Below are 21,315 nucleotides of genomic sequence, written 5' to 3' on the forward strand. Positions count from 1 at the left end.
CCTGCTCATCAAGGTGCCTGACTCAGCCTGCTTCCTCCTGTCCGCTTACTGGTGCTCTGTAACCTCCCCCCAGCCCAGCCCTGCCCTGCCAAGGCTTATTTTACAGCTCCTTGCGAGGTATTCACACAAAGCCATGACCTTCACCATGAGAAAGCATGGGCTATAAAAGTCAGCCTTGATTTTCTCACTCTGTGGTTAAATATTGATAATAAGGAGAAACCAAGGGTCAGAGAGAGCATTCCAGCCTCCTACACATACCTTGGCAGGGCAGTGGGGAGACCCATATTGCCCATGTCCTCTGTAAGTCCCTGCCCTGGAGCTGGCAAGAGGGGGCTGGCACACAGGGACAGCATTAAGCTCCCGGTTCCTGCAGATTGTGAAATCGGGTGACGCCTGCTTACCCTCTGAGGTCTCTCATTCAAGAGGTCATTGACCCCAGTGAGGCAGAGAAGGCTGCCAGTTAGAGCGTGTACCGCGGGCAGAACCACTACAAGGATCTGGCTGCCACGGGCTGTGCTGGCACTGACCACGGTGACAGCTACATCTGCCCAGGACAGCTCAAGTGTACCAACTGTGCTCCCGGGAAGAGGAGGAAGAGGAACAGCCAGAAATCAGTGCTGCTCCCCACAGCGGATCAAGGCGAGCTCCAGCGTGAGTGTCCACCACCGGCCCCGGGGGATGGGTGGCTCCAGGGCTCCTGTGCGAGTCACAGGAAGCTGTGGTGATTTCTGAGAGGGAGCTTAAGGAGATGTGACAACCGGGTGGCAAATGGCATCTGGGAGGGATCCTGGACTAGGAAAAGGACACAGAGGAAAGCCAAAGAGATGATGATTTCTAGCTTTCTTAGACTGAAATGGTAATAGGGTGCTCCGTCCGGAAGCCCACTGGCTAAGTGCCCTGGCAGACAGGTGTGCTCTGGGTCTGTGGCATCTAGCACAGCAGGCGGGGTTGCCTCTCGGCTCTGGGCTTGTGGATGTCTTGTCATTCTTTCACGTTTTACTTTTATTTGAAAGGCAGAGAGTGACATCTTCCACCTGTTGGTCCACTCCGCCACTGCCTGCAATAGCCAGGATCTCCGTTCTGCTCTCCCATGTGGGTGGCAGTGGCTCAAGTCCTGGAGCCATCACCTGCTGCCTGCCAGGGTGCACAGGAGCAGAAAGCCGGGCAGCCAGTGCAGACAGGACTCTGTCTCAGAGGATGTGTGTGTCCTAAGCAGTGGCTCAGCACACTGCACCGTAACACATGCTCCATCATTTTAGGTTTATTTGGTTGGTTGGTGTTTATTATAATAATGTAGGTATCGAAGATACACACTTGGAGTTGACATTGTGGCATAGCAGGTAAAAGCTTCTGCCTGCAACGCAGGCATCCCATATCTGTGCTTATTCGAGTCCCAGCTGCTGCACTTCCAGCTCCCTGCTAACAGCCTGGCAAAGCAGTGGAGGATGGCTCAAGTGCTTGGGACCCTGAACTCATGTGGGAGACCCGGAAAAATCTCCTGGCTTCCGCTTGATCCAGCCCTGATGGTTTCATCCATCTGGGAAGTGAGCCAGCAGATGGAAGATATTTCTCATTTCTCTCTCTGCCTTTCAAATAAATAAATAAATAAACACATACATGCTCCACTGTGAATATTAGCCCACAGACATTTTGTACACTTATCTGATTAGCTCTGCCAAGTAAACAACCCAAATTGGAGTTGTACTTTTTAATTATTTATTTTTATTTTAAAAGCAGATTTACAGAGAGAAGGGAAGATAGAAAGATCTTTCATCCACTGGTTCACTCCCCAAATGGCCGCAACGACTAGAGCTGAGCTGAGCCAAACTGAAGCCAGGAGCCAGGAGCTTCTTCTGGGTCTCCCATGTAGGTACAAGGTCCCAAGGCTTTGAGCCATCCTTGACTGCTTTGCCAGGCTGTTAGCAGGGAGCTGGATGGAGAGTGGAGCAGCTGAGACATGAACCAGCACCCACAGGGGATGACAGCACTTGTAGGTGGGAGATCTAGTCAATTGAGCCATCACACTGGCTCTGGAGTTGTTTTCTCATATAAAATCACAATGTATGCATGATTTGAAATGAAGGCAATGATCCTGAAATAATCATATAGTGAAAAAAATAATTACAGATGCTGTTTTCATGAAGGCAGTGGGTGTGTATCCATAGGGAATCTACACATTGCAGAAGCATTCATGTGACTGTCCTTCCACGTAGGAGACCCAGAGTGAATCAGGGGATGGAGACCTCTGTCTCTGCCTCTCTCTCTGTCAATCTGCCTTTCAAATAAAGCCTTAAAAAACAAACATAATGAAAACAAAACCAGAATTTCAGGATTGTCTCCGCGGTTATTTTCTGATGTTCCTAGACCGGCGGCCAAAGTCTCCTTGGGGCTGTATCTCAGCATGCCTTCCTCCTCCACCCACTCGTGGCGCCTCCTTCTCGCTTGACCTTTCGCGTTCCTCCTGATGCCCCAAGACATTTTCCCTACGCTCCGGACAGAACTCGTCTCTTGGTTCGTTCTCTCTCTCTCTCTCTCTCTCTCTCTCTCTCTCTTTCCTTCCCCCCAGTCCGGTCCCCTGACTGCTCCTCCAGCAGAGACTGCTATCATCTCGCGTCTGTTGTATGTCTTTTCAAAGAAGATGTGTTCTTGTGAAATGCGTGCTGCGTTGTGTGCCCGTGTTTGGGTTTTCATAAAGGCGGGGGCATGCTTCCCTCACTACCCGCCAGGAGGATTTCCTCAGGATGTAGTCTGAGGAGAGGGCTGCTGCGTCCTGGGGCGCGCACTCTCAATCTGACGCCAGATCAGGCCTCTAGACGGCCACCTCCGCCTGCACTCCGTCTTTCAGTCCAGGAGGTGGCAGCTGCAGACGCTGGCCCATGCGCTGAGTCATCTACTCTCAGAGGAGGAGACCGATCTGGGGTGGGTACTGGACACAGACAGTAGTCATTGCTTGGGACCCCCCTGACTTTTGGGGGGATTTTGAGCAGGGACCCAGTGCCTATCTGGCTTCCAAATTAAAAAAAGAAGAAGAAAAGAAAACAACAACAACAACAAAAAGCCAATCTAATAAACACTAGGTGGTGTCTCGTTTTTTGCTTTACTTTTCATCTTTTCAATGACCAAGGAGTTGCATTGCTTAATCTTTTTGTCCACCTATAGGTCTCATGTTTCTTTTTTCTTTTCTTTGTTAAGATTTATTTATTTTCATTGTAAAGTCAGATATACAGAGAGGAGAAGAGACAGAGAGGAAGATCTCCCATCCGCTAATTCATTCCCCAAGTGACCACAACGGCCGGAGCTGAGCCAATCCGAAGCCAAGAGCCCAGAGTCTCTTCTGGGGCTTCCACACAGGTGCAGGGTTCCAAGGCTTTGGGCCATCCTTGACTGCTTTCCTAGGCCACAAGCAGGGAGCTGGATGGGAAACAGGGCTGCCAGGATTAGAACCAATGCCCATATGGGATCCTGGTGTGTGCAAGGCGAGGACTTAAGCCGCTAGGCTACCACACTGGACATGGGTCTCATGCTTCTTAAAATGCTCATTTATCTCCTCTGTCTACTCACCTATTGAGATCTTTTCTCTTGGTCATTTGACAGAGCTCTTTGTATGTTTTAGATACTATTTTTGCTTTTGCTTTAAGCATTGTGAGAATCTTAGCCCAATCCTTATTATTTTTTTTTTAGGGATTTATTCATTTAAAATAGTTGAGGGAGAGAGGGAGGGAAGGAGGGAAGGAGACAAAGAGAGAGAGAGAAGAGAGAGAACATTTATTCATCTGCTGGTTCTCTCCCCAAATGGCCACAATGACCAGGGCTGGTCCAGGCTGAATCCAGTACTCAGTCCCAAGCACTAAGACCCCTTCTGCTGCCTTTCCAGCTGCATTAGCAGGGAGCAGAAAGGGAAGTGGAGCACCAGAACTCAAACCAGTGCCCATACAAGATGCCAGCGTTGCAGGCAGTGGACCTAACCTCCCTCTGTCATTTTTTCAATTCATCTGCTGGTTCACTTCCCAAATACTTGTAATAGTCAGGACCTGGCAGGGCCAATGCCAGAAGCCCAGAACTTGGTCTGTGTCGTCCATGGGAGTGACAGGGATCCAACTGCTTGAGCCAACACTTGCTGTCTCCCAAGATGCATAGCAGCAGGCAGCCGGGTCAGAAGTAGAGTGAAGCTTCACACCCAGGCTTCCAACATGGGCTGTGGGTGACTTAATCATTGCACCGAACACCTGCCCCCAAGACACTTTTTTAAATTACTTGTGACAAACTCACGTAACAAATTTAGTCCAGTATGCGGCTCTGTGGTAATGAGCATGTTCACCTTCTGGTGCAACTGAACTCTTTTTGCCTGGCAAAATTTCAACTCCATACCCAGTAAGCAGTAACTCTTCACCCTCCTGTCTCCTGCTGTAGGGCTTTTATATATTGCCTTCATTATATTTAAGCAGTTTCATTCTACTTCTAATTTATTAGGAGCTTTTGAAATCTTACATGTGCTTTTTCTGTTTTAGTGTATTAATGTGCACTGATGTCATTTCTTTTACATGTATGTATATGTAAGTTCTAATGTCAAAATTTCATTTCTGGCCTCAAATTGACTTGACCATTATGTGACATTTTCTTAATACTTTTGGTGAGTTTGCTCAACTAGTACTTTACAAAGGAGATTTGGGTCTGTTTTCATAAGTGAATGGAGCTATTACTTTCTTTTCAGGTATCGTTTGTGCTCCTTGTCTGATTTGGGACACAGCTTTTTCAAAATTAAGTACTTATGCAAAGTTTATTAAAACTCATGATTAAAGTCATCAGATGTGGGCTTTATATTTGAAAGTCTCTCCTTCCCTATGACTTCTTTAAACAAATAAATAAACCTTCTAAGAAAAGAAAAAAAAAAAAGGAGCAACACAGAAAGATCTTCCACATGTTGGTTCACTCCCCAAATGGTCATGCTACTCAGGACTGGAGCCAGGAACTCCATCCCAGTTTTCCATGTGGGTACCAAGCATTCAGGCCATCTTCTGTTCTCTTTCTAGGCACACCAGCAGGGAGCTGGATCAGAAGCGGTGTAGCTAGGATTAATGTAATGTATTGCAATGCTGGCATTCTGTATGGGTTGGTTTGTGTTCTGATTGCTCCATTTCTGACCCAGCTCTCTGCTTATGGCCTGGGGAAAGCAGTGGAGAATGGCCCAAATATGTGGACCCTGTACCCACATGGAAGACCAGGGTGGAGTTCCTGGCTCCTGTCTCATATGAGAAGCTGGTAAGGCAGGCAATGAATTTATTCACTATGCCGCAGTGCTGGACCCAATCTTTACTATTTCTTCTTTAGTTTTTAGAAAGACTCAAAGAGGAGAAATCCATCTAACTTCTGTGAGGTAGAAGCAGGATGGGTAGAAGCATGGTGGCTCCTCAGGTCTGAGACTCGGGCCACTTCTCCGGTCCTGCCTCCCTTAGACCAGGAGCCCAGGCAAAGCAGACACCTGCGGCCACCTGTTGGCTGTGGGCAGAGGAAGTATGAACCAGGACCACCGGCCAAGTTTGACCATTCAGCCGTTGAAATGTGGCTTGTCAGAATTGAGATATGCAATAAGTTAAAATGTACAGGTAATTTTAATGGTTGGTATCCCAAATTATAAGCTCAGTAAATTTTCAGATAAATTAAAGGATACTATTAGACCCACTGGCTTACACTGAACATGCTGTCTACCTTAGCTTTCTTTATTCTTTTCTTAATATGGAGGCTGGCCAGTGGTGTCATACGCAGTAGCAGAATGACTGTACTCGCACACACCGATGTGTGCACCGACGAGATCTGAGGTTTGGGGGACACAGGTTGCTTAACTGGCTTCATTTTGTGGGGACGAGAGTCAGGTAGGGACTCAGCAAGCGATTTCTCTAAGTAAAATGAGTTCTGGTTCTTCCCTAAGAAGCCACAGGCAGCAATTCAGGAAACTAGTCCTCACAAAAGGGGGTCCTCAAAGAATTCTTGGGGGCGGCACCGAGGAGCCAGGGAGACCCAGCCTCCATCACGTGAGAGGAGGCACTGGTTCGTGATTGGCTACTGCGTGAAACCCGAGGGTATAGGGTGTGACATTTAGCAAAGCCAAGCAGGCTGGGGGAGACCTCTGCAGGTGATTCCTAGAGCAATGTCCCCCCAAACTCCCAAATAAAGACTTGAGGCCCTTCTACTCTGACAGGCAGTGTCAGCTTCTCCAGGCCCCACTGCGTCTGGGTTTGGGGCTGTGCTTCGTCGCCTAAGTGCAACAGAGGAGCTCACAGTCCTGGGCGCCACAGCAGCTCCTGCTCTTCTTGGCTTCCTTTCCAGGGATCTTCCGGGATTGGCTGTCCAGGGACTGGGAGCTTGCAGGCCTGGAGGGTAGCTGAGTCAAGAAGCCAGAAAGGGGTCCCAAGCAGGAGGCAGGTCATGGACCCCACCGAGGTGGCTCTGACAGCCCCACCTGGCACTGCAGTGCCCCAGGAGCTGCTGGCTGAAATGCTTTGGTTTTTCCGCATGGAAGATGGTGAGTGGCAGAGGGCTGCGGTGGGGATGGAGTGCATTCCCTGGACAACCCCTCTGCTCTGGATACCCATCGCCCCCACCCGCCCAAGGCAGGGACAGACTGGGCGGCAGGGGCTCACACTGCGGCCACTTTTTACCTATGGGATGCTCACTCATTTACTCAGTCCCCCAATCATTATTGTGGCTACTTATTAAGCTTCTACTATGTACCAGGCAGTGTTCTCTGCGTGGGGGAATAAAATTTCAAAACAAAAAACAAAACAAAACAAAAAGCAACAACCCCCCCTCCCATTTCTGCCCTCCCAGAGGAGAGAAGAGGCACCAAAATAAGTGACTGAAGTACATGGGGAGTGATCCCAAGTAAGGGAGAAAAATCCACCAGAGGAGGAGGAGGAAGTGTGAAGCAAGGGCTGATGGTGGGAGAAAATGTCCTTTAACAGACTGGCAGGATGTGAAGGTGCAAGTCTCCTAGATTAGCTGGGGGACAAACATTTGTGGCAGAGGGGCCAGCCAAGGCCAAAGCCCCACGGCCAGCCTCTGCTGCAATCCAGGGAGATGTGGCCAAGTCTTCAGGAGCCAAATCCAGACCGCCTGCGTTCACTCGGGCAGTTATTTAGCCAGCTTTGGAGCGGCCACCTCCCTCCCAGCCTCCCTCTCTCTCCAACCCCTGTGGCTGGCTCTGAAACTGAAGATTGTGACTTTTGTCTTGACCCGCCTTGTCCCTTCCCACTCCTGCCTTCTCTTCCCATGGTTACCCCACTGCCCCGTCAGATAAGGACCTCTCCGGGGCCAAGATCCTGTCTTCCCCTCTCCCACCCCCAACATCCCTTTCCATCTAGAAGTTCCTCAAGGCCCAGGGGCTCCTCTCCACCTTGTTTGGGGTCTTCACAGCAGGGGACAGCTGAAGGAGGCTAGTGGCTCAGACTCAAGGCCCTGTTCTGTATGTCCCTCCCCAGCAACCCCTTGGAATTACTCCATCCTCGCCCTGACAGTGGTGGTGGTGGGGCTAAGCATGTTCCTCCTCATAAGAAACATCCAGGGCAACAGGTAAGGAGCTGGCCTGGCGGCGGGGTACGAATGGGTAAGTGGGGTGGGGGACCTGCCTTCCCAGAAGGAAATATAGGGAGGTGCTGTTCAAGAACTTGGCTCTCCACTCTTTGGGGGCAGCAATATACAGCTTCAGAATCCCAAAGCTGTTTAAAAATGCAGCAACTGGGCATCCACCCATCCAGCCCTGGCTGGCAAGCTGGAGTATAGCTGTTGAAAACATGGTCCTTGCCCCTCACAGTGTTCAGCAGATATCCCCTCCAGCAGGTGAATTCAAGGATGAGGTGGCTGTCCTGTGGCACAGCAGACACTGATCTGTTCCCTCTGTGGTCCATGCAGGTCCTCTGAGCAGCCAGCTCTTCCTGAGCTGAGTACCCTAGGTACCTCGAGAAAAACCAATGTGGAAAGAGGATAGGCAATGTGGGAGGAACAAGAAGCAGTGCCGAGCTGAGGACGTGGGCTGTGGGGGTCACTGATGTGATGCGTGCAGGTTAGGGTTGGAGAGGCGAAGCTGGGGTTGTGTGCAGGCTGGCCTGGGGAGGCCATATTGCTAGTTAGGAGTTTCCTACACAGATCGCAGGTAGTGGAGACAGTGTTGGGGACCAGAGATTATTGTAGTTTGGTGAGAAGAACCCAGGATTCAGAGTCAGGAGACTTAAGTGTCTGTCCCATTTAAGTGTCTGTGCTTCTTTGGTTTCCTGAGCCCCCTTCGGTCACCTGTCAGGGGAGAGCAGTGCTACGGATAGCATGAGCCACTGCACATGTGGTTGCAACATCCAGCTCTCCCTGTGGCTCCTCTCGTGGCTCCCAGATTGTGGAGGACTCCCCAAGAAACCCTCTAACTCCCTGGGGAGACCCGGTCCCACACCAACCACAAGATCTCCCTCCTGCCCTGCTCCCCTCAACCCTGCCCAGGAACCGAAAGATGCAGCAGCTGGAAAAAGCAGCTCCGGAAGCCCTGTACTTAAAAGAGGTCAAATCTAAAGATGGCAAGAACAGGAACAACCTTAGAGAGTCTCTGCTCTCAGAAAACCTCAACTGGGCCCCAGGGGAAATGGAATTTAAAGACAGCACTGAACCACCAGGCTTTCTTCGAGACTCAGTGGAAACGGCCAGCTGAGGGGCGTACAGAGAACATCCGGGTCCCAATCAGGAGTGAATTCAGCTTGGCGGCTCCTAACTCCCCAGGCCTTACAGCCTTCCCAAGCACCCAAGTGCTTCTGTGAGCAGCCTGGAATTAACACAAAATTCTGTTATTTAAAAAAAGAATCTTTTATTAAAATGTTTCTGGCAGTGCACAGTTCGAGTTGCATAATTTGTTCAACTGGTGGTGGCATGCGCGTGTGCACACACACACACACCCGTGGTTTGGCGCACAAGTGCACAACCTCCTGACCTGGCCTTGTGCGGGTTAGAAAGCCTGGTCGGCATTCAGCATAGGTGGTGAGGATCCCCCACCTTTGACCTCAGCCTTTCCATCTATAAAATGGGATGGAAGGCTACGTGAGAAATGTTTTCAGTGCAGGCTCCTGAGGTGGTGGTGGTGGAAAGGAGTAAGACTCTGAGCTCAGAATCTTCCCTCAGAGCTCTCTCCTGCACCTGCTGATTTGCTCATAATCTATGAGACATTTCCTGTGGACTAGGTTCATAGTAAACAAAGTTAGAAAACTATGGCTTCCCCTGCCTGTCGCAGCCTTCTGCCAACATTGGGCTCCTAGGGTAGAGTGTAGGGGTGTGTCTTGGCCCCAAACCTAGAGCCAGGCTGCTGGGACATAAACCGTGATTAAAAAATGTGCTGTATTGGCCCCAAATGCTTTAGGTTCGATCTTACAAAAGTAGGTATTGAGCACTGGAACCTATGACCAAGGGCACTACATCCTGCCCAGTCAGACCACAAACAGGTAGGGTGTGTTTCTGCCTACAAGTGGGCAGGTTCAGTGTACACACAACAGCGGAGTCACCATCACCGGAGAGAGAACAAGGCTTTTCTGCAGCTCCTCAGGGTCCACGGACAGTCTCCTCCTTCTCTCCTAGGAGGCAAACTTCCAGAACTACACCTGCCCTGGACATAAGACCCATCCGGCAGTCAGGTGGCTGTTACGTTACTGTAAGCAGATTTTCCTTAGAAAAACTGCCATCTGCAAGCTGCCCTGTCTTTCATGTCCAAACGGTGGCGCTATGACACCAAGGCCGAGCTCAGGAGCCAAGCCCAAGTGCACGCGGCTCTGAAGGTCTCGACCACCGTGAGCTGGGGCCCCTGAGGAACCACCAGGCTGGAGCTGGAGCAGCAGGAGGTCATAGCGGCAGGAAGGACACTGCCTTTCGCTTCCTTTCGCTCAAGGCTGACCCCAGCTCTCTGGGTTGCAGCAGGGGCTATTTCCCTGCAGAATTTCAGAGGGAGCAGCTGTTCCCACGCTGACCAAGGGCGAGGGATCAGCGCCTCTGTTTGTCCCCGCGGTTCACACAGTGACCTGTGGGTAGGACGCTGCTGATGGCTCTGCTGGGTGCTGGAGGCTGGCTCAGCTGTCGTCCAAAGGCCAGGCGCTGAGCCAGCCTCCCGGCCCTGCAGTCCCTTGCAGGTTCCCACCAGCTCCTGGAGAGGAGTGTTCAGAAGATCTTAAAGCCCTTCAGGAGGGTCAGGGTGGGAGCCTTGCGCTTGCTCTGGGCGCGGGACGACTTGACTGTGACCAGCTTGGCCTGGGCCACGGCGGGCATCTCCTTCAGGCTGACGGTGGACAGAGTGTTGAGCGTGCAGCTGGCCAGCCCGTGCCGGGCGGTGAGCGGGGCCTGGTGAGGGAGCAGCGCCCGCTCCTCCGAGATGAAGAGGGGCCGGGCTGGGGCGTTCTTCTCCAGCTCCCTCCTTGCCTCCCGTACCGCTTCGTGGAAGACGTGCTGCACATGCTCGAAGTCCAGGCAGGCGGAAACCTCGAAAAACAGGCATCCGAACCTGCCGGCCAGGGCTGCGCCCTCCGCCTGGGTGACCTGCCTGGGGTGGGGTGGAGCGGGGAGGCAGAGCATCAGGGCTAAGCTGTCCGCACTCCTGGCGGATCCTGCCCTGCGCCTGACTCCCCACTCACTAGCTGGGTGGCCTGGCACCCTGGTCATCTCTCTGAATCCCAGTTTTCTCATTAGAGCAATGGCACAATGACACCTGTCTCTTGGGATTGGCTGAATTAAGACAATTTGTGCACCTGCAGAACACAGCAGGTGGTCCTTGACTCCAAAAGGCCCCTGTGGCTAAAGGAAGAATGCCTTGCTAGCCCATGCCTCCTCTGACAATGCGGATTTACCCTGGCTAGTGGGATCAGCCCTATAGAGAAAGACAGGGATGTGACAGATCGTGTGTGCCTCAGGCTTGTGGGTGGCAGAGTGCTCATGGGAGGGCCAGGATGGGCAGGCTAACAGCATGGACTGGTCAGAGTGGGGTGACTGAGGAGGAAGGAGCCAACAACACCTGCTTCAGGTAGGTCCACACCGCCTCCTGGGATGCGGGATTGAATATGGGGGTTCCTGGCCCTTGGAGGAGAAGGAAGAGGAAAGAGAAGAAGGAGGAGGAGGTTGACTTGCGGGTATGGCAGCTTCTAGAAGGGAGAGGAAGGTCGCCAGGGTCTTGAAGTTCCATTGGTTGAATCTTCCTCATCACCACCCTCCACCATTCTTTGGGGAGGGGCGGGTACGGCACGGCTGGTGAGTTAGGACAATGGCACCAAGGGTGGGAAAGGTGCAGGAGGCTGGAGTTGGGCTAGCTGCCCAGGCTACTGCTCCATGCAGGTGGAATGAGATGCGGGCATGGAGGTGGTGGGAGTATCCGAGGGAGCCAGATATGTGGGGAAAGGGACCTCACAATCTGCTGTTAGAGCAGTTTGAATCTGCAGCCCTGTCACGGTGGGAACGTGGTGATCTTTCAGCAGTGAGGCAGCTGAGCATGCCGGCACTGTGAGAGTGGGTGCGTGGGCCAGTAACACTGTCCCGCTCCTAATTTCGCTGCAGCCTAGTGAGCCTCGGACTTGTGGCTTAGGAACCACTACTCTCACTTGCCTTTCGCCTTCTTAGCTCTAGGTGCTCATGGAGGTCATGGCCTGTGCTTGGCTAAAACATACACTGTGTGTATCCTCAAATCCCACCCCAGGAATCAGGATGTTGCCCAGAAGGAAGCTGGCAACTGGGCAGCTCCTGTGGTTTCGTCTGAGCCCTCATCATCATAGCTATTTGTCCCTACACCACTTGGGAGTGATCCCTTTTGGAAAGACTTGGGTTAGAACAGGGGTTTGTGGTTTCTCTCTGTCTCTGAGGTTGACTTGCTCACAACCCAGGCTCAGTATGTCCTCAGAGCCCATCTCCCGTGGCTTTAACCCCATTCTGCTCCCCGCATTTGCTGAAAGATGGCTTGTCTACACACCCAATGGCTTGGGAGGTCCCATCCTGTGGTCTTTTCTCACGGGACCACCTCACCCTCCCTTGCTAGATAAAGGATCCCACCAAAGGAAGAGTCTTGGCTATCCCAGTCAAGAGGCCTTTAGGGGCCAGGGAAAGCCATAAGCAAGTGGACTGGCTGCCCAGAAAGTGGGTTCAGGGCTGCAGGGTCTGCCAAGGGCAGACAGCAGTCTCAAATGTCTGAGGACCAGGCTGGCCACTGGAACGCATGGACAGGCTGGAGTGGAGTGGCCTTCAAGGCAAGGTCTGAGGTCAGCTGGAAGAAGCAAGCCCTACCTCACAGCATTCTAGTTTCAGATCTTTTCAGGCACTGTGATCCAGCCACTCTTCTCTGAGCTCCCCTCTGGCCTAGTCTGTGACTGCTGCCTCAAGTCCAACCCTTCACTCAGCACAGCCAGCGGTGGGAGGGAGCTGGGGGGCAGAGTTTGAGTGTTGATTGGACTCGCACAGACACCAGACCCAAGGAGCCAATCAGAGCCTCTCTCTGGAATTAGAATTGAACATGAGAGGAGTGAGTCCCTAGTGGGCCTGGAAGGTCAGGGAGACCCAAGCCAGAAAGTACAAGGCCATGAGAGATCACAGAGTAATCTTGCTCTTGACTTTCAAGATCCAGCCCCCCAGGTAGCTCAAATTCCCTTTCCTTCCTCTCTATGTTCCTCTCCTACCTACAAGGGCATTCTAGTTTGGAGCAGGAGGCAGTCCCTGCAGTCCCCCGACCCCTGAGAGATCGCATGCTCACCGGTACTGGGCCATGTCCAGCTTGTTGCCCAGCAGCAGGGCGGGGAAGCCACGCTGTGTCTCCTTGGCGTGCAGGGCCAGCAGCTCCAGGTAGCCGCTGCTGCCCTCGAAGCTCTGGCGGCTGTCCACGCTGTACACCACCAGGAAGGCATGAGCCCAGTTCAGGTAGCGTTCGCAGTTCCTGGGGGTGTCCTGGGTGAAGAAGAGAAGCCCCTCGCAGGGGCAGGGAAGGGGGTAAAGGCCTTCACCTGAGCTGCACTCCCACCCTCCCACTCCCACGTCTGCCAGCTGCTTGCTTCCCCAGGATCTTTGTATATTGTCCTCACAGAGCCCTTCTCAAAGGAGCACTTGACTGTGGCTCTGGACTGGCATGAAAGGAGACTTTGTCTCATGAGTCATCCCCCCCACCCACCATCCATCCAGAACCTTGAAGACCTTGACCCCTTGCGCACAGAGCCAGAGCTCCTGGCATTGCTGCCACAGAGACCTGGTAGCTGTCCCTGATACTGCTGGTTTCAGGTCAAGTTCACGCTGCCCTCTTTGACTTCTGAGAATCACAGCCACTGCCCCCGCCCACCACCTCCGTTTGGCAGGGGATGGCAAGGAGATGTGGGTGCTAGGCTTTCAGGAGAAGGGGCTTGTCCCAGGACAGGTATATACACCTGTCCCCACGTGTGCATAAGTATGAATCAGCCCGTCCCACAGGATCTCAGAGCTGATCCAGAAACCGCCAGATATCCCCAGCCCCCTGCCCCATAGACAATCTTTTCCTTTGGCAAATGAAGGATTCAGGCCCAAGGGGGCACAGCGTCCCCTCAGGATCACACAACAAATTGCAGCTTAAAGGGAATCCAAATTCCATCCCCCAACCCCAGGCCTGGGTTAGGACTCCTCAGGGGGCTACACTGGCTCTCGGCCATCTGTGTGGAGCAGGTGATGTTACCGGGTCTGCAGTATCCATGACCCTCAGGTGGATGGGTTGGTGGTCCACAGTCTCCTCCGAGCTGTAGGTATCCTCTGTAACACAAACAGGCAGCTGGGTCAGAGGTTTCAGCTCTCACCCTCATGGGGGATGCGGCAGGACCTTCCACCTGCAGGACTCAGAGCACCAGAGCCACTCAGCATGGCCCCAGGATACAGAACCACAGGGACAATCACTCTATCCCCAGCCCTCTCCTATGCAATGGCCTCTGAGTAAACCTGACCCTCAGCCTTCCCCAGAGGCCCTTGGCCCCTGGTCACCTCACTGAGCAGAAATGGGGTACTCTCTGCCTTTTCTGGTAGCACCCATGTGAGCAGGCAAACCCAGGTCTGGACATAATGCCAGCAGGGGTGGGCCACATGGAGGTGTAGGAGCTGCACTCCCAGCCTCCCCAAGCCCAGGGCTCTTCCACCTGTTGCTCCCTGGACCACAGAACCTCCCACCCCCCAAGGGCACGTGCCACATGATGATGGGAGGGGAAGTCAGACAGTCCCCAAGTTTCCCCAAGGTTTTGCAAGCACTTCTTGCCCTTGGGACAGTGCAGCATATCAGAGATGTGGAATTCAAGCAGCTGAGCGACTCATCAGCTGCATAGCTTGACTAAGTCGCCTGGGCTATGAGAGGCCACTTCCTCGTTTTAAAACACGAATAGGATGGCAACATGGGCCTGTGACAGGTGAGTGCTGAATGTTTGCTCCTACATTAATTAACTCACTGGAAGGTCCAGCTCTCAGGGCTGTGTGAAGACCTGGTGGGCCCTGGGCATATAGCCAAGTCCACTGTCAAGGCCTGGAAAAGTCTGCCATGTGTTTGGTGCTTCCTAGTCAACAGGGCAGCTTCAAACTCCTGTATGATTTTTTTTTTTTTACAACTTTTTATTCTGGAATACCTTTAGATACACATTGAAGCTGCAAAATAGTAAAGGATTTGCTATGCACTTTTACTTGGCTTCCTCCAAAGCAGATGTCCTATATAATCACAGTACAATCAGCAAAGCCAGAAATGGAGCTGGCTAGCATACCATGAGCTAAATGAGGGACCTTATTTGGACTTTGTGAGCCATGGCTATGTTGTTTTTTCCAAATCTTAAGATATCCAACCTGAGAAAGCAGGAGGTGGCCAGGAGACAGGCCAAGAGGACCTCATCAGCACCCTGACAACCATTCTCCCTGCTGCCACCTTTCACCTGTGCCATGTGCCCACATGCATGAGGGTACTTGGTCCTTGCCTTTTCTCTGAGGTTCTCTCTATTCCATGTTACTCACCTCCTGGGCAAACCTGGGCATGTTCTCTGCCTTCCCAGCAGCACCCATTGGGATGGGAGCAGCCTCACAGCCAGCCAAGTTCACAGTCAAACTCTCTCCTCCGAGGGCCACTAGCCGCCAAGCCAGGCCCTGGATGCCCTCCAGATCCGCTAGCCTCCAGCATGAATCACAGACAGGCTCTCATCCCCAGTCCCTTTGGGGACTTGGATAAATAGCTGCTCTTATGCAAAGACAAAAAAAAAAAAAAAAAACCCTAATGGAAAGTATGCCCCAAATGTTGAACTATATTTGGTCCAAGAAGAGCTGCCCCTAGATGTCTCCATCTTGTTCAGATTTGTCTTTGTTTCCCTGCCAAGGCTGGCTGAGCTCCCTTATACTTGCTTCCCTCCAGAGGTGCAGGGTCCTGGCCAGCCAGGCTCCAGGGTCCTGCCACATCTTCTGGCACCATGGCCCCTTCTGTTGCCATCGGTTCCTTGGCCGAGAGAACAAGGCAAGGCCCAGAGCACAAGGGAACCCATCCCAGGCCACTCAGCACCCTACCAGGCAGAGGATCACCTGGGTAGGCTGATACCCCCTGAGGACTCCCTTCTGCAGGAGCCCCAGTGAGATCAGTGGGTCTCCCGATTCCTCCACTCCCCCGCATGGAGGGAGAGGGAAGGGCAGGAGCACTCATTCCTCCTGGGGATTGGAATACGGACAACAGGCTGGAAGGAGCCACAGAGATCATCCTGGCCAGCCTCCCCTCCCACACCAAAGCTTCAGAGTCTGGGGCTAAGGGCATCCTGTCCATTACAATAGTGACCCAGCTTCCCATCACTGGCCCCACCTCACGGTACTGCTGAAGGGCTTCCTTACTTCTCCTTCTAGTTAATACTCTGTGCACTTGCATGGGAAAAGAGTGGCTTCCCATGTTCTTTATGGTAATAATAATGTTTTAAGGTACCAAACATCTCATATCAGAGTGCTGGGTTCAAGTACCGGTTGCTCTACTTTTAATCCAACTCCCTGCTAATGCATCTGGGAAGGTAGAGGAAGATAGTCCAAATCCTTGGGCCCTTGTCATCCATGTGGGAGACCTAGAACAAGTTCCTGGCTAATGACTTTGGCCTGACCCAGCCCCAGCTATTACAGCCATTTGGGGAGTAATTCAGTAGATGGAAGAGCTCTCCCTCTCTCTCTCTCTCTCTGTATCTCTCTTTCCCCACAACCTTTCTGACTTTCAAGGAAGTAAACAAAGAAATCATTTCATTTGTTTATTTCAAGGAAGCTCTGCTCTGACAGTGTGATGCCTCAAACATGTTGTCTCCTTAGTTAAGAGGAATGAGGGCAAGAGAGGTGAAAGCTGGAGTTTCTCCCAGCCACGCCAGGAGAGATGCTTCCAGTCCTTGTGCGAGAAGACAGCATCCTCTGGGAGCCTCCACCCTCTCCCCAGGTGCTCAGCACAGACCAAGCCCCACAGACCAGGCATGGATCTCTCAGTCTTTATAATGAATTTTATAGCACAAAGATGAACGGCTCTGTTTCCCCAGTCCCCCTGAAGCTTGCAACTGCTGTGGGGAGGGGAACCCTCCCTGATGGTGGGATGCAACCTCTGAGACATGACCTAGTCTCCCAAAGCATCCAAGGGAAGGGTCTAGCGGACTTCCTAGGTCATATCCTCTCAGGGTGGAATCAGAGATCAGCAGCCATGGTGACTAAGCCCCCCAAGGGGTGGTTCTCTTCCCCCACAACACTCACCCACCCATTCCATGGCAAGGCCACCATTCAAAAATGACTCAATCAGGAAGCTCAACCTATGGCATGGGTTCAGCTGGTGGGACTCTGTGTCAAGGAGAGACACTGGGTGCAGGGAAGAAGGAACTGGAGCCAAGAGATGCCAAGAGGATGCCAGGTCCAAACTTGAGGACCAAGGGACCCTTTCCAGTGCACGCCTGGCCCGTGCAACACTGGATGCCACTGTCCGTGTCCCTTCCCATACATTCCAGCCCATAGCTGCCTACCCACCTCACCCCTGTCCTTAACTCCTCCATTCCAAGTCTGGTACCCACTGTGACTTTACACTACTGCATCCTGTGTCCTGCTATCTGGGGAGGCAGCCTCTGCTCCTCGCAGGGACTCCCCTCAAACCGCTGTGCACTCTTGGCCCAGAGGCCTCATCAGGTGGTGAACAGAGCCAAGGTGCAGGTGTGGAACAAACCACTTGGGGGCTGTTAGCTAGGCACCTCCCCACTCCGTACCTGGCATTTCATTTAAGGTTGCCTTGGAGAAGGGGATTCTGTTACTTTAGGAAAGAAATGCATTTTTAAGGGTCTATTTCCATTGTAAGATTTGCTACTTTTATCTCTAAATCAGTTATTTCTTTGAGAAGCAGACACTTAGAGAGAAGAGAGCCTACTCCCACCCATGGGCTCATTTTCCAAACACCTTTCAATGGCCAATGTCAAAGCCAGGAACCCAGAACTCCAGCTAGACCTCCCACATGGGTAGCAGGGGCCCAATCCCTCAAGTCATCACCATTACCTCCCCAAGTCAGCATTAGCTGGAATCTAGGGTTAACAGAGCTGAAGCTCCACCCCAGTTATTCTAATGTGGGACACAGTGGTCTTAACGGGCATCTTAAATGCTAGACTAAACTCCCGCCCAAGAAGCAGCATTTTTACACCACAAGCCTCAGTATCTTTGGGGATCTCTGCCCCAACACAGTGTTCAACATCTGACTCTGAGTAGAACTGAGGGACCAACAGGCACCACAGGTGACGGGGCGCCTTCCTCCAGATGTGCTGGTGGCATTCCACCTGGGGCCTGCCACAGTGGGGGCAGCCTCCGACTCAGGTCAGAGTCCTGGGTTTCCTTGGAGGGTCACTGGGAGAAAGTTGTTGTGAATTTGAGGGAAAAAGGAACCCAAGGGTACAACATCTTTTATTCAAAGAGCAAGCTGATTCAGAGGCCCCTTCCTCGGTCTTACTCATAACCAAGCTGGGTTCCAGCATGAGCCACAGGTGCTCATCCAATTTTGCTTCTATTCACTTTCAATGTGAGGGTTCCATGGCAGAGGTTTTTAAGGAAAAGGTCTTGCTGCTTAAGAATAATTTTTATAAACACTGATCTGGCTCATCTAAGGGGTTTTCAGCCACCACACACCGGAAGCCAGCTGAGAGAAAGAAAAGTCAACATGCATTGAGTGTCTACTGTGACCAAACCTTCTGCCTCTGATAATTCCTTACATCCTCATGGTCATTGGCTGAAGTCTCTTCTAGCCATTTCACAGGTGCTAACAAATAGCTCAAAGAGGTTAGCTGAGTGGCATTAGAGTTATACAGTCAATATTTGGTACAGTTAAGAGTTATATTCAGCTCTGATCAGCACCAAAGCACGTGTTTCCCAAAGGACCATGATACAGCTAAAAAAACAAAAAGAAAAAAAAAAAAACCCCTGTACGTCTCAAACATGGGACACAGAAGCCAACACTGGAGACCTCCCCAAATGTCTGGCCCAGCATTCCTGGAAAAGAACGCTGAGTGGCTGCATGCAGAACACCACCTATTTGGAGGTGGGCGTCTAGCTTTGCCTGGTTTTCCTATTTTCACCATCAGATCTCATCCATCTTATGTGTTGGGTCAACATGCATCTCTCAATTCTCTGAATCGAGCCACGTCCAGGTGATCTCGAGCAGCCTGTGGAGGGGTATTTACAGCCCTTAAAACATTTTCCCAGGGCAAGCATTTGGTACCACAGTGAGCATTACCGCTCAGGAGCCCTGCCTCCTATATGTCAGCGCCTGGGCTCAAGTCTTGGCTCTGTTCCTGATTCCAGGCTCCTATGGATGCCCTGGTGTCGGCCCAAGCATCTGGGTCTCTGTCAACCACATGGGAAACTTGGACCAAGCTTCCAGATCTTGGCTTAATCCTGGATCGACTGTTGCAGGCATTTGGGGAGTGAACCACCAGATAAAAGATCTCTCTCCCTCTCTACCTTTCAAATACACTTATCAACAAATACATTAAAAAAAATTTTTTTTCCCTCCATGGGCAAGGTCACCCCTGGTTGCTGCTCCCTTCTGGTTAGCCCTGAGGTGCCCCACGTAGGGCCCAGGCAGGTCCCAGAAGTGGTTACTTACCCAAGTTGGGGTCATACTCGCTGATGAACCTCTTGGTCAGAAACTTCACTGTCAAGGCTGCAAGAAACAGAGAGCTGTTGGCTGAGTCTCTCCAGGGCACCCCAGGCAGCTGGCCCCTGGACCCGCCCCGCTCATGTTTACCAGGCCTTTCTTAGTTTGCAGGTTCCCAAAGCTGACACCAAGCTCAGCTCTTTGAGGAAATAAAGTGGGGTGGCTGAGAAGTCGGTTTGAAGGACCCCAATGACGTCAGGTGACTGCAGAGCCGAGTCCTTATAGGTGTACTCTGGTTTGACTGGTTTCTGTTTTTCTCATGGCAAGAAAATCAGTGAGACATAAACTTAAGGGGTGTCTGTGAACTTGTACTTGGGGGTCAGTCCAGACTCAGGGAGCCAGTTAGGATCAACCTGGCAAGAGTCCAGCAAAACAAACAAACAAACAAACAAACAAAAACAAATAAACAAAACAAAACAAAAAAACCCAGCCTGGACAAGCCTGGTGGGATTCTGATGAGGGGGCAGGGGCAGGATCCAGCCAGATAGGTCGGTGTCCCGGGGCAACATGCCCTGGGCCCCCTGCTCCACATCTCCAGTCTTGGCGTTCTCCGAGGCCTCTGCTCTGGCCATGGGGCCCCAGCAGAGTGCTGGCCTTTAGAACAAAGTCCTTCCTGTGGAATGCTCTGATTTTTTTGGTCTAGGGTTTGAGCAGAGGAGGGCAAGGGCTAGCTGACCATCCCGGCACTCTTTCCGTGTCAGGCAACATAGTCAGGCAAATCCTTAAAATTCTTTCCTAGGATTCCTAACAAGGTCGGTTTGCAAAGTAACACCCAGGGAATACATATTTTAGAACTGAAATTTCTCCATTTAAAGTAGTCGCTGGCTTCACAGAGCTACGAAGTGCAAGTTGATTTCCACTGGGAAGGGGGCAAATCTTTTAGGTAGGAAAATCCAGGATTGCAGAGTCCCTCCTCTGAAACAAGGGAACCCTCCAACCTTTCCCAGGGAGAGGCACAAAGTATTCCCCCCAGCCTGGGGTGGGGAGGATGGACTGCAGGAAACCCCTAGCCAAAGGAACCCCCTATGTCCGCCAGCTGTTAGAGACCCTGCATGGCAGGTGGGTGGGCAGACCCTTGTTTCTGGCTTCTCTGCCTATAGGGACAATGTCCCTTCTCCACCCCTGGGTGACAGCTGCCAGGAGCAGGGAAGGCAGCGGTCAGTGTTGGCAGAAGGCATCTTAGCATTGGAAGCCCTGAGAGTCTGATCCACTAAGGACAAGTTGGAGCCACCTCTGCATCCAGGATGGCAAAAAGAGTGTGTGTGTGTGTGTGTAGGGGGGGGTGCCTTGAAGCATCTGATTAAAGCTAGGTGGTGTGCTCAGAGTCCCAAGAGATGTGGGGACAAGAGGTGGGAGGAGTGGGGCTGCACCTTTGGGTGGGGGGTTGATTCCAAACATTTGTGGCCTCTCATCAGTCATCCCACCCACCTCTCATCCCTGCACCGGATTCTCAGGGAATATAATTCCAAGGCTCCAAGAGGCTCCCAGCAGGGTCGTTGGTGCCAGGAGGCGGGGTGGGGTGAAGGTGGTGGAGGCAGGAGAGAGGAGCAGAGAATTGGGGGGTGAAGGGGACAGAGAAGGGGAGAGAGGTGCGGGGGTCCCAGGCACAAGGGGCAGCAGACAGTCGGGGGAGCAGAAAAGAGATCCCAATGATGGAGAAACTGAGGCAGAGGAGCTAACCACGGCTCCCCCGAGACCCATCTAGTGAAAAGTGCAGGAGAGGACCCGATCCCCGCCGTCCCCTGCCCCAGTGCCCAGACTTCAGTCCCCTCTCACCCCCGACCGTGCCACTCACCGGACTTGCCGGCCCCTCGGCGCCCCAGGATGGCCAAGTTGACTTCAAGGGGCGCGCTGTGCGCCGCGCTACCCGCGCGGGGCTTCCCGAACACGGAGGTCATAGCGACGCGGCGGCAACGACCCGCGTCCCCAGCCCCCCGAGAAACGCACGCGGGATCCCCTGCGCTGGCGGACCCCAGGAGCCGAGCGCCCAGGCGGCCGCGCCCCCGCTGCCCCGGCCGAGCGGCGGGAGGAGGAGGAGCAGCCGGCCGGCGGGCGGGGCGGCGCGGGGCTCCGCCGGCAGAACTCCTTGTAAGGGCCGCGGGGGCCGCCCGGCGCCGGCATGCTCCTCCCGGGCCCTGCCGGCCAGCAGCGTCCCCGCCTCG

General features: G+C 52.7%; 2 protein-coding genes across 3 annotated transcripts; one reads left to right on the forward strand and one right to left on the reverse strand.

Moving 5' to 3' along the window:
* Nucleotides 1-6,423: 6,423 nt before the first annotated feature.
* Nucleotides 6,424-8,686, forward strand: SLC51B (solute carrier family 51 subunit beta). Its single transcript, XM_040968454.1, has 3 exons — nucleotides 6,424-6,520; nucleotides 7,476-7,566; nucleotides 8,482-8,686. The coding sequence occupies exons 1-3, from the start codon at nucleotides 6,424-6,426 to the stop codon at nucleotides 8,684-8,686; spliced, it is 393 nt and encodes a 130-aa protein (XP_040824388.1).
* Nucleotides 8,687-10,054: 1,368 nt separating this feature from the next.
* RASL12 (RAS like family 12) lies at nucleotides 10,055-21,051 on the reverse strand. 2 transcript variants are annotated; one of them, XM_040969740.1, is made up of 5 exons: nucleotides 20,949-21,051; nucleotides 19,103-19,159; nucleotides 13,682-13,755; nucleotides 12,740-12,930; nucleotides 10,055-10,552 (listed from the first exon to the last, which is right to left on the reverse strand). In XM_040969740.1, exons 1-5 carry the CDS (start codon nucleotides 21,049-21,051, stop codon nucleotides 10,174-10,176), a joined length of 804 nt encoding a protein of 267 aa, XP_040825674.1. In that variant the 3' UTR covers nucleotides 10,055-10,173. The 2 variants fall into 2 exon arrangements, with proteins under 2 accessions (XP_040825674.1, XP_040825675.1); XM_040969741.1 differs by lacking the exon at nucleotides 19,103-19,159.
* Between the last annotated feature and the right edge of the window lie 264 nt (nucleotides 21,052-21,315).

This window comes from Ochotona curzoniae, unplaced genomic scaffold (assembly GCF_017591425.1).
Source record: "Ochotona curzoniae isolate NIBS_2020 unplaced genomic scaffold, NIBS_Ocur_1.0 scaffold_4701, whole genome shotgun sequence".
Lineage (NCBI taxonomy): Eukaryota > Metazoa > Chordata > Mammalia > Lagomorpha > Ochotonidae > Ochotona > Ochotona curzoniae.